Below are 16,620 nucleotides of genomic sequence, written 5' to 3' on the forward strand. Positions count from 1 at the left end.
AAAACCATGAAAAAATATTTTTAAAAAACTATGAAATTTAAAAAAAAAAACATAAAATTTATAAAAAGCCTTATAAGAATTATCTTTATTATGGTTTTACTGTTGTTTTTATTATTTTAATTTTTAACTTTTTTTTTTTTACTTTTATTTTCATGTGCATTTTAGTATACATTTAACTAACTGAATTATTTAGGAATAAGCATAGTGCATGGACAAATGAATCTATACAAGCCTTCCCAGGAAGTGCATGCAATTGCACACCTTGTTTGTTCATGTTTAAAGTAATTTTTTTAGACACACTGACCTCGGCAGTTGGCATCTTTTAATTCTTAAAGCATTTCAATAATTCGCGGCAAAAAGCTCAACTCATTACTGAGAAAAAAAAAATCAATACTCAAAAAAGTAAACAAAACTGTTATAAAACATCAAATTTTAGTTAAATAGACTAGAAAACTTTTGTATTCTTCTTTTTAGGGTGGTTGTTATTTTTAGCTACCAAATTTGATACAAGCCGAGAGAAAAAAGCATATTTTATAATAATTTAACAACAATTGAAAGTCTTAATATTCAATTTACTCACAACTTTTATCAGCCCATATAATTAAGAAACCAATTTGTTAATTTTTCAATTTTTTTTCTTATGTTTATTCATTTTCATATCTTTTCGCTTTAAAAAATGTTTTTGCTATATTTGAAGTTTTTTCTCAATACTTATATAATAGGAAAGTAAGAAAATAAATTGCTATTTATTTGTAAAATATACTATTTGATTAATAAATTTTGTAATGACGGAAGAAATTAAATAAAAGAATAGCAATTATTTTATAAATGTATTTACCAGATTTGATGAAATTATTTTCTTTATATTGTGCAATATTTAACATCAGACTAATTTAATGGGGGTAGTGAAACAACCAAATAAAAAAAAAATTAGTTAGTATGATGCTGTTTTTGATGTTTTATAACTTCTTATAACTTTACATACTATAAGAAATGTTGCTAAAACACTTAAAAATAAAACTTATTTTTTATTTTTTTGTTAAACCATTTATTCCTTTATTGCAAAAAAAATGAGGCTAATGCAGTGTTTCATTTTTAAAATTTTATTTCATTAAAAATATAACAATGACGTTTATGTTATATTAATTGTCCATTAATTCTAAACAGGCTTAAAAAAAGAGGCTGAAATAAAAAATTAATGGCTTATGAAGATAAGGGAGGTGTTTTAAAAAATTTGATCCCTTTTTCATTGCATCAATTCTTTGTCAATTTTTATGTGCCTGTTATGGACAAAGCAAGAAATAAGCAGTGTTGATGCTTCTTTCCTTGAAAAAGCAATATTTTCAAAATCTGATCATCATTATTAACAATGTCAACTTGACATTCACAAATATTGTTTTTGTCAACAAGTTGTAAATATCTGGAATAATCTGACATCAGAAGCTGTAAATGCTGATAACATTTGTATTTTTAAAAATAAAATAAAATCGTGCAATTTCGATAAACATTGTGTCTATAAAGTAAATGAATGAATGGAATCTTGAATGTTTCTATTATAAACTATATTTGTTCCATATGTACTTTGTTTTCTTATTTAGAGGCATATTGTCAGTGTCCATTGGACCTGATGTCCTTTAGAACATGTAATTTTTAAACTTGTTCTAATAAATCTTCATTTATTTATTACAACTACACTATCACTATTTTTTAAACTTTAAAATTAAATGTAAAATAAAAAAATATTATAGTTTATTGTCTCATATTTAACTCTCCGAAATAAATTTAAATTCACAATCGTGAACTTTGAAACATAATAGTTTACATTACTTTAACAGAACATTATTTACATTCACATTATCATTAAAATATAATTACCAAACATTAAAAATACAGAGTTATACAATATGTTAAATAAAATTAATTCTTAAAAGTTATTTAGGTCTTTTAAAGTTTATAAACTTTCAAAAATATCTTTATAAAATGGATATACCGAATTTAGCTCATAACTAGCAGAATTTAGCAGTAACTGGATATACAGTATTTTGAAAGTAAATGCAAATTTATAGACAAAATATATATATATATTTTTTATTTACCAATATTTCAATTATTAACATTATCTAATACACTTAATGTATTTATACATTAGGCAACAACAATTTTTCCAAACATATGAGAAATGATTGTGTGGCAAAAAACTCAATTATCTCAATACCACAAAAACGGATATACCGCATTTTGAAAATACACTCTTCATATGGATTTCCATACATGGGGAAGAGGGCACGGACCATACTTTTTTGTAGTGGAGAATTGCAATTGATTTTTCACTACTTTCCAGACTAGCTGGAACTTTGGAATTTCTGTAGTGCCGATGAACATGCATGTGAAAGTTGTTTGCAGGGACCATGACACTGGGGGGTGGAAGGGAGGGGGTTGGATCATGTGCCTGACTTTTTGCAGTGAAATTTTGCAATAGATTTTTCACTACTTTCCTGACAAACTTAAGCTCTAAAAATTTTAGCATTTATGTGGTTCTGATAAATGGGTGTTAAAATTGTTTCCATTTTAATAAACTTTTCCGGCCATCTAAAGAAGAAAATCTGAGATCTATGGTGACATGGCCTGGGTCAATTGACATGGAATTACCCCATATTTCTAGTGCAAATAATAAAGTATTTCTTTAATACCGACTAACAAAATTCGTGAATAAACTGTATATCTAAAAATGTTTTTATTTTCGTTATACTCTTGTCTGCTTTTGTCCTCAACTTGTATCAATTTTGTTAGTGGAAAATAACAAATGCCTTAAAAAAAAAGATAACAAAAACAGTAAAATATTCAGGTATATTTTTTTTTGAAAAAATTTTTATTTTTTTAATTTTTTTTAGTTTATTTTATTTAGACTTTTTATTTCATATAGTACTCTTTTCTTTTCTACGAGTATTGCTGTTTTATTCTCTGTTATTTCTTATAGCTTTATTTTGCCGTAAATTCTTAAAACGCTTACTATATAAAAACGTGGTCAAGTTGTCTAAAAAAATTACTTTATACCTATGTATAAAGTAATAATGAACAAGGGTTGCGACCTGAGCACGTAAGGCTTGCATTTATATCATCTAGCTTTTTAAGTACCAATGCAAAATACATACATCAACTGAGGATTTTGGTTTAGACAAACATTTAAGTTTGTGTGCTCAGTTTTAAATAAAAAAAAATTATGTTAAAAAAAAAAGAAGGCTTACTTAGATATTGTATTAGAATGAGTCATTGAATCAGACATCTGAAGCTCACCATTAACCGGTCTACATTCTTCTTTTATATTTTCGCATACTTCTCTTTCATCTAGCTGTTGGATACCACTATTCGAATCTCCATTACTTGAATCTTCTTTAAAAAATGGTCCACCATATTCACAATCTGACATGGCTTCTGTTGCATCATAGAAAACATCCATAGCATCATCATGACTATTCTTTATAAATAATAGCAACAAAAACGTTTTATCATATGTATGTATTTGAATATAAATGTAACAAATTATATAACTATATAAAAAAAAAAAAAATAAAGATAAAAAATTAATTTAAACAAAAACCAAAATATACAAAATAATTTTTTTAATTTCAAAACAAAAATAAAGTTGAAAAACCAACCATTTTGTGACGAACAGACTGCTCAAGAACAAAATGTTCTGTTGCCAATACATGAAGTGCATCTTCCAATACTCTACGTTTTTCTGCTTCTTCTTGGAGTTGAACACGACGAACCTGAAAGCACAAAAAAAATTATAACCAGGTACAAATACAAATACAAAACTAAGTTGTAAAAATCACATAAAAACAATTAAAAAAAAACAGTTAAAAATAATTATAAAGTAATATTAAACTTTATGTTTTTTGTGTAAATCAGATAGTAATCAGTTAAAGCACAATACACTTAACAAAAATGTCCATTAGAGAGATAAACCACAACATTAGGAGGCAAACTACAAGACTAGGAAAGTAAATCACAACATCAGGATGGTAAATCACAAATTAGCTATAACATAATCTGTGAACTATTGTACACAGTGCCGCAGCTAGTCGGTTGGAGGTCACCCCCAAAACCTGTCACTAAGGCCCCAAAATCTTAACAATATCTTTCTCTCGGAATTACTTTAAAAAAAAAAAATATCCTTGAATTTACAAATTGGTCCTCTAAACTTGCTGCCCCCCCCTCCCTAATTGGAGTGTGTGTGGTGGCCTAGCCATGGCTCTGATAATACACAATAAAAAATAAATAATTGCCTCACAGAAAGAGTCATAAATTCTTAAAAACATATATAAAATAATATATATTTTTAAAAATAAAAGTCATTAAATTTTCAATTTATAAATTTTAAATAAAATGTTTATTTGTTCAATATTTATATTGTTTATCTATAATTATAAATATATAATAATAACTAAATGAATTGACTATAATTAAAAATGTGAAAACTTTGTAAAAAAAAGTAATTTTAGAAAAGGTTTCAAATAATTAAGCGTACATTTGATTGATACACATTAAGTGTACACTTAAAAAGGTCCCTAGTATTAGATTAAATAATAAAGTGTACATTTGATTATTATTGCATATAATAAAAAAATAATAAAAAATATTTCAATTTTAATACAAAATAATAAAAAATATTTCAATTTTATACTTTTAAATAAATATATGAAATGTATATAGCTCAAAATGTAAAACAATATCCAACTTTGTTAAAAGAAAGATCCTAGTATTGTTTCATTAAGTCAAAATAATAAAATACCTCTTCTTGTTGCATAAGAATAGTTAAGCAATGCTTCAGGGTAGATGATACTTCCTGTGAAGAAGAAACTATCTCACTAAGTTTCATCCTTAGTGTAGTTGCCGTACCTAAAAAAGATCAATTAACAATGACAACACTTTCATTCAAAAAGTTTTATCTGTCAAATAAAAATGAAAATACTTTTATCTAAGAAAAACTTTTATTAATTAAAAATATCTAAAAAGAAATTTCATTAACCAGCAACAATAATAATTTTAATTATGAAAAATTTCAAACAAAAATGTCAATACTTTTATCTAAGAAAGCTTACATCTAATAACAATGAAAACATTTGCTTTTTAAAAAATTACATCTAATAGCAATGAAAACATTTGCTTTTTAAAAAATTACATCTAATAACAATGAAAACACTTTCTTTTTAAAAAATTCACAATATATCCACCTAAGTAAAATTGCATCTTATAAAAATGATAAAACTTTAATCTAAAAGAAACTGCAATAAAATTTAAAAAAAGGTTTTATTAAATAAATATAATCATCTTGTTTTTTATTTTAAATGTTTTACTTAATAGTTCAAATGTTTTACTTAATAGTTAATAATGGAGCTTTCAAAAATAATTAAAAAATAATCCTTAGAGAATAGTAAATTTTTTAATAATAAATAAATGATACAAATGACAATAAAAAATAAATGAAGGCAAAAATTATATGATTATAAAAATGATAACAATAAATAATTATGGTAAAAATGACATTAATAAATAAATGAATAAAAATAACAAAAAATTATATACAATAAAATGATAATAATAAAAAAAAGATTTATTAATTTAAAAAAAAGGTGAGGAAATAAAATTAGTTTAATTGAAAATATTTTTAAACTTAGTTTAAAATTTTTATCTTTAATTTTATGCAAAATGGAATAAAAAAATTAAATTTTTATAACTATCAATTAAAAAATGGGAATAATAAATGATTAAACATTTATAATTATCTGAGTCTTACAATTTTAATACATGTATATTAATATATATATATATGTATATATATATATATATATATATATATATATATATATATATATATATATATATATATATATATATATATATATATATATATATATATATGTATATATATATGTATACATATATGAAATTATGTTATCTTCCTATTTATTAGGTTTACAAAAAAATTAATATAAAGTCCTATTAGATTAGTTTATAATTTACTTGCTTATTAATCACCCTTAACAATAATGGCCGTCATACATATTCTTGGCATTCTACTTAATGACTTAACCAATTTGTCAAACTCAATTTTATGCCACAAACTAATAAGTTTTTCCCACATCTTATGGATCATAGGCATTAGTTTTTGACATTACTTTAAATTCCTCCCATAAAAATCTAATAAGAGAGAGATCATGTGATTGGGGATGCTAAATCATTTCATTCAATATTTGATCATTCTTTTTCCAAAGAACATATTTTGCATTTAAGCCTTAAGTCATATTCTTCTATAAAAATAAATGGCTTCCCATTAACATAACTTTCCAAAGGTATTACATAACTTTTTAAGTGTCCTAATAAACTAATTTTGTCATTATTCACACTATTTGTACTATGTCACCTGTAGCATTCCAACTAAAACAGTCACATGACCTAAACACTACATGTTTTACAGTTGATAACACACATTATTTTATCATCCGATGATTTTTTTCAAACAAACAATCTTCTCTTGTAACCAAAGTTTTAAAATTTCGACACACCAGTCCACATTTACAGTCATTAATGGTCCATTTTTTGTGTAGTTTAGCCCACTTTAGCATTTTTATTATTATTATGATTTTTATCAAAGCATTTTAATCAGAAGGCTTTTATGTTTTTTAAATTATCTAATAGTGCAAAAACAAACATAAAAATAGTTAAATAAAAGATAACAATATTTGGAAAAGTTAATGTTATTTGAATAATTATGAACGGTAGTGTATATATGTGTGTGTATATATATATATATATATATATATATATATATATATATATATATATATATATATATATATATATATATATATATATATACTAAAAAAAGCTAAGAAAGTTAAATATTGAAAGTCATGAAGAATATGAACCTGAAAGCATTAGTTATAAAATCTTAGAACAAATTTTTACCTTGCCTAATTTGTTGATCAGACAAACTGTTGAAATATAAAGCTAATGAAGAGACTTGCTGTCCCAAAACTTGCTGTTGAGCTTTGGCATTCTAAAACACAGTAGAGTATATAAGTGAAACACAGAGGAAAAAAGTAAAAAAGAGATTCAAAAATTCAAAATTTTTCAGGAAACCTTGAGAGCATCATCAATGCAACCAAGTGGCATATAATCTTCATCAAGTTCATCTGTGAGAATAATATGGGGTTGACTGGTATAGTGAGTGCTATATGCACAATGTTCATTCAATGCATTTAGCCATCTCTTAAAAGTAGAAAATAATGATATTTAAAAAAAAGAAATGTTTAAAATAAATTATTCATGTAACACAAAAAAAAGAAAAGTCTACCTGACAATCAACCTGTCCTAAATTTGTCATAAAAAAATAAACTGTGTGATCTGAGAATTGAATCTTAAATTTTTGGTCAAATTCTTGATTAGCCTATGAAAAAAGAAATTTAATGAAAAAAATTTAAAATTAAAGGTTAGTTTTAAAAGTAATTTATTAATTTAAAACTTTTATAAATTTAAAATAACATAATATTTCTATTTCCAGCAATTTATCTACAATTAATCTACCTTTCAGCTGTGAAAAAAAATGAAAGATAAAAATATATACAATAATAATAAAAACATAACTTAAACCTTTGGAAAAGTAATAATTTATCTTTTTATTTTTGTTCTCAGCTTTTTTCATTATTTTTTTTTTCATTACTAAGTTGCTTTTATTCATTTTTTGAACTTTCTTTGTTTTCATAAACATTAAACAGTTTTAAAGTTGAGGTGTAAATTAAGTTGAGGTGGAGATGTTAGGAGGCGTAAGTAAATGAGCCAAGTTAAGAGAGGTTCCAAAATTGATTTAATTTTTATACTTAATTTTTTTTTGTTACTATATTTAATATCTTTCATTTGTAATCGTTTTTATCGAAAAGTCTATTAAATCATTTTGTTTTGGAATTATCAATTAATAACATTATTAATATATGATAATAAGTAGAATTATTTTCTCTTATAATTAATTATGAAACCAAGTAATTAATTAATTTACAATAACTTGTTAAGTTCTAAATCTAGCAGTAAGTACAAAGAATCCAAAATCTGACAATGTATATAAAGACTGCAACAGCTAATATAAAGAATATAAATATCAAGAATTAAATAGTAAATCCAACATGAAGAATGTAAACCAAAGAACCAAATAGTGAACATAAACAAATAGTTTTTAAATCTAAGGAAGAATAGTTTTTAAATCTAAATATGAAGAAACACTTTTTATTTTTTTTATTTGTGTGGCATTATCAGGGAAAAAATTAAAGAAATACAACAAGAAAGCAAAATAAAAAAATATCCCGAAGATATTTAAAAACTCTGCAGCTAAAAATTTCTTGTTGCAAAACCGAAAGCACTAAAAAAGAATTAGTTACTATTACAGTATAATGAATTAACAATAATTACAATTATATGAGCTTTACAAGATAAAATACAATTATTGCCAAAAATTCAATAACCTGTAATGTCTTACTATCTTTTTAACTTTTTTTTTAAAGAAAAAAAATTTACTGCAACTGTTGATTTGTTGAAATAAATGCTAAAGCTTTTTGATTGATCAAGTTTGCTGTTGAAACTTTATGCATTGCATCAAAAATAGCACATATTTCTTAGTTATGGATGAGAACTTACACTTTTTCAAAACTTTTAAAGACAACAAAAAGTGTGTTATTCATAAAAAAACTACAAGTATTCAAATAAAAATATAAAAAAAAGTAAAAATAGTGAAATAACTCAGAGTTATAAAATAACTCAGATCTCTTACAGAGAAACTGTTGATATTATGATATTCAAAAAAGTAAACATTCTGATTCTGTTTCCAGTCATGAAGCATCTACAGTAAAAGTTCAAAATGGTTCAAAAACAACTACTTAAAAAAAACTAAATTAAAATTTGCCTAAAAGTAGAAATAATCAGAACATACAGCAACATATTAAAATATTAGGATATTATTTAAAAACAAACAAATGTTAACTTTTTGCCCTGAGATTTCTCAAGAAAAATACAAAGTTTGAACTTTCCAAGATATTACGTCAAAATTTTGAGAGCTCTTGATTTGAGATATTTTAAATTCATGTCTTTTTTACATTTAATTCACCCCAACAACAGGTTGCAAGCAACCATTACTAATTTGGGAGTTATTAGAAAACAAAGAATGATGTTAAAGAGCAAGAAAGCAATTAACTGAAGACTTAAAAAGTAGGTTGTGAAATGTTGTTATAATATGTCTTGATATAAAATATATCAATATATATATATATATATATATATATATATATATATATATATATATATATATATATATATATATATATATATATATATATATATATATATATGTATATATATATATATATATATATATACAGTAAAATTTATATTATGTATACTATTGCATTATGTACTATTTTTTCTTTCTTATATAGACAAATACAATTGAAGTTTTTTTGAGCCAACATAATATCTGGTTATTCGTTACAATCTAAAATTATTATCACAAAAAAAAAAAAGAAGAAAGAATTTTTCATTCAAAAAAATTCAAAGATTCATGAAACCCGATAGACTAAACATAGATCCTAACTCATCAGCCTAACTTATAACCATTGGTTCAAAACATTTAACAAGTTTATAAGTACAGTTACTGATAATGAAATGAAGCTTTTATTTACACGCAAAAAACTGGTGAATTGATGGACCAATTTCTAAATGAGTTAAAGAATTTATCTAAAGACTGTAAGTTTAGTGCTGTTAGCGCAGAGCGGTACAAAACTGAAATAATTTTTGATGCTTTTATAAATGACTTGCTTTCTAACATTAATTGTTTATTAGAAAACAAGACATTAGACTTTACATCAGCCTTTGACCAACCCAGATCTTTAGGTGTGGCCCAACAAAATTCAAACTTGTAATCTCAATCAACAATACCGATCTTCACTAACACTGCATCTCTTTCGGAAATAAATTCATCCCTGCAAAAACCATACACAAGTGATGCCATTATTCATATCAGTAATCGTGTAGCTGCTGCAGTAAAATCAAAACAATTGTGTTGGTTCTGTGGAAGCATACAACATCCATGTACCAAATGTCCTGCTCATGAAGCTACCAGTCATAAATATAAAAAAGTAAGTGACAAATATAGAACAGAAGCCTTGATTGATAGTGGAAGTACAAATAAAAGTTTCATGGATAATAAACTAGTAAATTTATTCAATTTAGAACTTATTTATGAAAATAATATTATTGAAATGGTATCAGCTTCTTTGTCAGCAAAATAAGACAGGTATTGCTGTTTCAATAACTCTTCAAAACAAAATCTATAACAAAATCAAACTGCTTGTGCTAGATAACTTATGTATAAACATCGTTCTTGGTTTCAAGAGTTGCATGAAAGTATTACTATTAAATATGGTAGAAAACCACCTATAACTTTTGCAGCTCTTACAACAATGGAAACTGAGCCTCAAGAATTGTTTTCTAATCTCACCAAAGATTGCTGACCTATTGCCACTTGATCTCAACATTCTCAAAGAGATAGAGAATTTCTTATATCTGAAACCCATCGTTTAGTTGAAGCAGGAATAATAGAGCCAAGTAATTCACCTTGCATGCTCAAGTTTTAATAGTAGATGAAAAGACAAAACGTTTGATTTGCAGTTAGATTTTTTGACCAGAAAAAGGAGTTTTAAATGTACAAAACTTAGCTTTCCTTGCTTCCCTCAAGTTTATTTTAACATTTTATTGATCAAACATACAGAATCTACAAAATTATTACAAAAGAATATTAAAAAAATTAGTAAAAGTGTGTTTTTTTATTGCTATTGTCATCTTCAAATTTTTGCACAGAAAAAGGGGTTTTGTCGTAAGAAACATAAGTTACCTTGCTTTCCTAATGTTTATTTTAACTTTTCTTTAAAAAAACTCACAGAATCTACAAAAATAAATATCTTTAGATCAGTTAGATATCCTTTTTTTCAGATTGAAGTGATCGTGAGCATGATTTCTAAATACAAAATTTGTAGTACTCTAGACCTTTGTTCTGCTTACTATCAAATACCTTTATCAAAAAGTGATTGGCCATACACTGCTTTCAAAGCTGACAATAAACTGTGGTAATACATAGAATGCCATAGAATTACCGATGGATCAGCATGTTTTCAACACAAAATAGACAACTTTGTTAAAGCCTATGAACTAACTGACTGCTTTCCATTCATTGATAACATTAGTGTATGTGGTAATAAAAGGAGGATAATGAAATTTTGGCTAAATTCAGAACAGCTATCAAACATGCTGGAATTACAATTAATGAGGAGAAGTGTGTATTTACAACTGACACATAATATATTTTGGGTTACTGTATATCATATGGTTCTTTAAAACTTAATCCTCAGCAGCTTGCCCCTCTTATTAAGTTACCTGCACCTGATAATGCTAAATCTCTGCAACAGATTATTGGAATGTTCTCATACTATTCAAAATGATTAAAAATTTTTTTAGATAAAACTCAACCTTTGAATTGTGTAACCTAATTCGCACTCAACCAGCGACAAATATTAGCATTAGAAAACTTAAAAATTAGGCTTGTTCAATCTTCTATGCAAACCATTGATGAAAATATGCTTTTCACTATAGAGACTGATGCTTCAGATTTTGCCATACCAGCCACACTTAACCAAGATGAAAGGCATGTTGCCTTCCTTTCACGTACTCTTCAAGGAAGTGAGCAATCCTATCCATCAGTGGAGAAAGAAAGTGGAGAAAGAAGCTCAAGCAATATTTGAAGCCATAAATCATTGGTGACTTTTTCTTCTGGGTCGACATTTCATTCTTATCACAGAATTTCCAACGCTCTGTATTACTAATGCATGATTATAAAACAAACAGTAAAATAAAATATGATAAGATAATGCCTTGTCTCCATATTCGCATGATATTCCTTATTGTCCAGGGATATGTAACAGTGGTCCAGATTCATTTACTCGTGTTTGGCAGCAATTCAGTTCAGATTCACTATATGATTTGTATACTGCACTTTGTGGAATATGATTTGTATACTGCACTTTGTGGACTTTTCCTGGAATTACTCAACTCATTCATTTTATTTGCGTAAGATACTTACCTTATTCAGTGGAAGATGTAAGGCAAATATGCAGAGATTGTAGAAACGTAATCAAATAAAACCAAAGCACTACCATCCAAATGCTACGCACCTAATTAAAGCAAATGAGCCTTTTGAACGTATATCCATAGATTTTAAAAGACAATTACCTTCTTCAACTCATGAGCAAAACTGTTTACAGTTGTAGGTGAATACTAACATTTTCCTTTTGCCTATCCAGTAAAAGATATGACAACTCAGACAATAACTAATTGTTTAGCTGATCTATTTTCCATGTTTGGTATGCCTAGCTGTGTTCATTCAGATTGTGGATCATCTTTAATTTCTTCTGAACTAAAACAGTGGTTCTTCACAAAAGGTGTTGCGACTAGCAGGACAACCCCTTATAACCCTTATGTACTTTATGTTACAAGATTTTTATTGTGTACCTCTACTAATTGTAGATAAACAGACAAAAAAGTTGAAGATAATTCAAATCCTATGAAGCAAATGGACTTTTTACCTTTTCACAAATTTCTAAAGCATCTGAAAGACTTGATTTATAAACTTATTTGAATATTTTAAGAGGAGGGTGAATGATATAAATGTTGTTATGATATATCTTGATATAAAATATATTAATATATACATATATAGTAAAATTTATATTATGTACACTATTGTGTTATGTATCATTTTTTCTCTCTTTTTTTTTTTTTTTTTTTTTGTTATTCACCTCCTCAAGGCCAAGAAGGCCACTACAGATGAGGAGGCTACTTAATAGTGGTTATAACCCTCTCTCAACTCTATAACTCCGAAACACGAACCTCGACGAACAAGGCCGCTGCGCAAAGAAACAAGTCTTATATAGACTAATACAATTATAGCTCTTTTAAGCCAACATAATATCTGGTTATTTATTACAGATTACATTAGTCAGTAAAACATGAGGAGAAAGTTATAGGAAAGGGTTGAAGTGCATAAATAAAAGTTTAGAGCACGCAGGGACAGATACAGTAAAAGAATGCAACTTTGCTGAATGATGAGCCAAGTGAAAATGAGTTTTAGTTGATTGAACTAGATATAATAGCTCTTTTAAGACTTTTGAATTTTAGAATAAAAAAAAGGAGATGCAACTTTAAGACAATAGGAGCAGATAGAGCAGATCCAACTTGCTTACAAATAAGATATTTGTAGAGATAAGAGAAGCAATCTCAGCAGATGCTAACATTGCAATTGATTGTATGAATGGAGAGAGGTCAGTAGAAAACTGTGAGAGGTCAGTAGAAAACAATATTTCAAAAAGATGTAACAAAGAGTACTCAGGATTTTCAGGAAGATAATTTGTGTAGATAAGATACAATACATGACTAAGGATAGAACCTTGAGGCCCCCCCAGAAAAAACTAAGAGTGAGGAAGACCATAGACCTTCAAGAATGACTTTAAAACTGCGGTTACAAAGAAATGATTTGATAATCATAAAAAAAAAATGTTTGGGAAGGTCCACAATCATTTAAATGATGACTGGCATAAATTAAATGGAATGTTGAAACATGGCTGAAGTGCAGAGAAACAGGTTGAGTGTGATACTTCTTGAGACATATATATAGACATAGAAGTGAATTTGATATTTATTTAAGTCATATATATTATAAAGAGAGAGGTGAGTTTTTACCTTAAATATCTTGATTGCGAGCTGAGTAATAATCTAATTTATTTATTATTTCAGTTTGATGATGTCGTGAAACTGAAATAGACTGAAGAAAGACCACTGGAACTTACCTGAACAGGAAGTTAGAGTTGGGACAGGCAATATCTACATACAAAGGAGATCCATTATATTACAGCAAAAAATAAATTTTTAAAAATCATTCTCTTTCTGAAAAAAAGTGTCTATATTTAGGCATGTATAACTTTTATGTTTACAGAAGATGCGCATCTGCACACTAATCAAACAATATCACAGTATAACTTTTTTTCTGAGTTTGCAAAAAATGTAAACATGATAGTGTAAATGATTGCATAAAAAAAAAAAAAAATGCAATAATAAATGTTATATATATATATTAAAATATAAAATTAATAAATATGAAAATATATAAATAAATATGATATATTAAAATACATAATTACAAACAAAAAATTATTATTGTTAAATATATATATTGTATCAAACAAATGTTGCTATAAAATATGTAAATAGTTTAAAATGAAATAAAATTTTTATTTCTGTAAAAAAAAAACATATGACTATGTTTTCATTTGGTGTGTTCATACTGAAATGTCAATGAGAATATAATAGGAATTCTGTGAATAAAAATACTTTTGTCATTTTAATTATTGTACATACTTTGTTATCTGAAAATAGTTCAAAATTTATTGCAGAATAAAAATCCTATAAACAAATTTATTTTGATTAAAAGGTTTCGTAAAACCAACCAACTGGTTATTTTTTTTAAACTACCCAATTTTTGGATATTAGCAAATTTTATTTTATATAATTTGACATGGGCTTTGGGTTTTCAATAGATATAAAATTATATCTACTGATGAATGCTGTTACATTTTAAATAAAAACAAGAAATAAATTATAATATTTTATAATATATTTAAAGATAAATGTATATAACTTGTTTACCAGTACTTTGGCATGATCAAGGTATTTAAAAAACTGTCTTCTCAAGCCTGAAGCTGCATCAGCTCTAAAAAACAATGTTATAATTACTGCAAACTTATTTTGAATCATTTGTATTATTTTCAGATCAATAAAAATAATAATAATATTTTGTATCAACTTAGGTTTATCAGGATTTTGTCATTGTTGTTCTGATTTGTAATTTTAATTTTTTATTTGTAATGAAATACTATATGTATTTAATAATGGAATGTGATGTATTTAATATATATATATATATTAAATATATATATATATATATTAAATATATATATATATACTAAATATAAATATTTAGTAATAGAATGCTATAAATATATATTTAGTAATAAAACGCTATATGTATATATATATAAATATATAAAAATTAGTAAAAACACTTATCTAATTTTTGATTTCTTCTACACTGTGTTTCACCATCAGTAGGTTCATCAGAAAGAAATATATATATGTATATATATATATATATATATATATATATATATATATATATATATATATATATATATATATATATATATATATATATATATATATGACTGACCTGATGCTGACCTCTAAAAGATTAAGGACCTCATTTTTTCCTAATTCCCAGGGGTGTATATATATATATATATATATATATATATATATATATATATATATATATATATATATATATATATATATATATATATATACTCCTAGTCAGCGTTTACGGAAACTTATTTTTTTTACTTTTTCCATACTATTTTTATCATAAATATAATTATTTTTTAATTTTTATTATATCTTATTTTTATCTATACATATTTAAATTTATTTTTTTATTATAAAAATATGTCTTTTATACTTATTTTTGTTATTTTTATTTATTTATAATATATTATATTTAGTTTTATTTTCATTTATTTACAAAAACGATTTATTACAGTAATATAACCATATTTAAACCTTGCCGTAACCCTAACCTTAGGCCTGACCTTGATGCTGACCCAAACCAAACCCTCAGTCTACATTTTTTTTACAAAAAAAACAATGCTTATGGGGACAAAAAATCAATGGGTACACTAAAATGTCCCAGATAATGCTAATGTCCTCGTAAGTGTTTTTTTTTTTAAATCTGTCCCCGTAAATTATTAGTTTTGATCACTCAAATCCATCTTCTTCACATGCTGATTTAAATAAAGATATCTGCCAATCATATTTAAATAAAGATATCTGCCAATCATATTTAAATAAAGATATCTGCTAATCGTATTTAAATAAAGATATCTGCTAATCATATTTAAATAAAGATACCTGCCAATCATATTTAAATAAAGATATCTGCCAATCATATTTAAATAAAGATATCTTCTAATCATATTTAAATAAAGATATCTGCTAATCATATTTAAATAAAGATATCTGCCAATCATATTTAGTTCAACTAGAACTAAAAAATAAAAGGTTTAAAGAATTTATTTAGATACTGGCTAATCAGCCAGTATCTGAATAAATTCTAGACAAAAGTAATAAAGATCCACTTGCATCAAATAAAATCTCTAATCATGACCCAATCACTCCATTAGTTTTTGAAAATTGAATTATGTCACCTGAGAGTAATAGACTTCTGCAGGACAATGGTTAGCATCAAAAAGAGGTAGAAAAAAGCATTTAACCATGATTCTAACTAACTCATCTGTCAAAGCATGGCTTACTAATGATAAAACAAGCAAACTAGTAAGAATAAAAATCCTAAATTACATATGAATGGAAGCAAACAAAAATTGTTGAAATCAAATTTTGCTAAAAAAAAGCACT

At 25.5% G+C, this 16,620-nt stretch overlaps 1 protein-coding gene across 5 annotated transcripts in view; it reads right to left on the reverse strand.

The window, feature by feature from the left end:
* Positions 1–16,620, reverse strand: part of LOC100203648 (oxysterol-binding protein-related protein 1) — a 77,139-nt gene that overhangs the window by 24,497 nt on the left and 36,022 nt on the right. For 3 of the 5 annotated variants that reach the window (XM_065795368.1, XM_065795365.1, XM_065795364.1), the window contains 8 exons: positions 14,800–14,863; positions 8,825–8,893; positions 7,361–7,453; positions 7,147–7,275; positions 6,973–7,063; positions 4,796–4,902; positions 3,657–3,770; positions 3,246–3,475 (listed from right to left, as the gene is read on the reverse strand). In XM_065795368.1, the coding sequence (XP_065651440.1) occupies positions 3,246–3,475; positions 3,657–3,770; positions 4,796–4,902; positions 6,973–7,063; positions 7,147–7,275; positions 7,361–7,453; positions 8,825–8,893; positions 14,800–14,863 (897 nt within the window). The remainder of the gene's footprint in view (positions 1–3,245; positions 3,476–3,656; positions 3,771–4,795; positions 4,903–6,972; positions 7,064–7,146; positions 7,276–7,360; positions 7,454–8,824; positions 8,894–14,799; positions 14,864–16,620) is intronic. The other 2 variants (XM_065795367.1, XM_065795366.1) reach the window with 1 other exon arrangement.

The sequence above is a fragment of the Hydra vulgaris genome, chromosome 04 (assembly GCF_038396675.1).
Source record: "Hydra vulgaris chromosome 04, alternate assembly HydraT2T_AEP".
In the NCBI taxonomy this organism is placed as follows: domain Eukaryota; kingdom Metazoa; phylum Cnidaria; class Hydrozoa; order Anthoathecata; family Hydridae; genus Hydra; species Hydra vulgaris.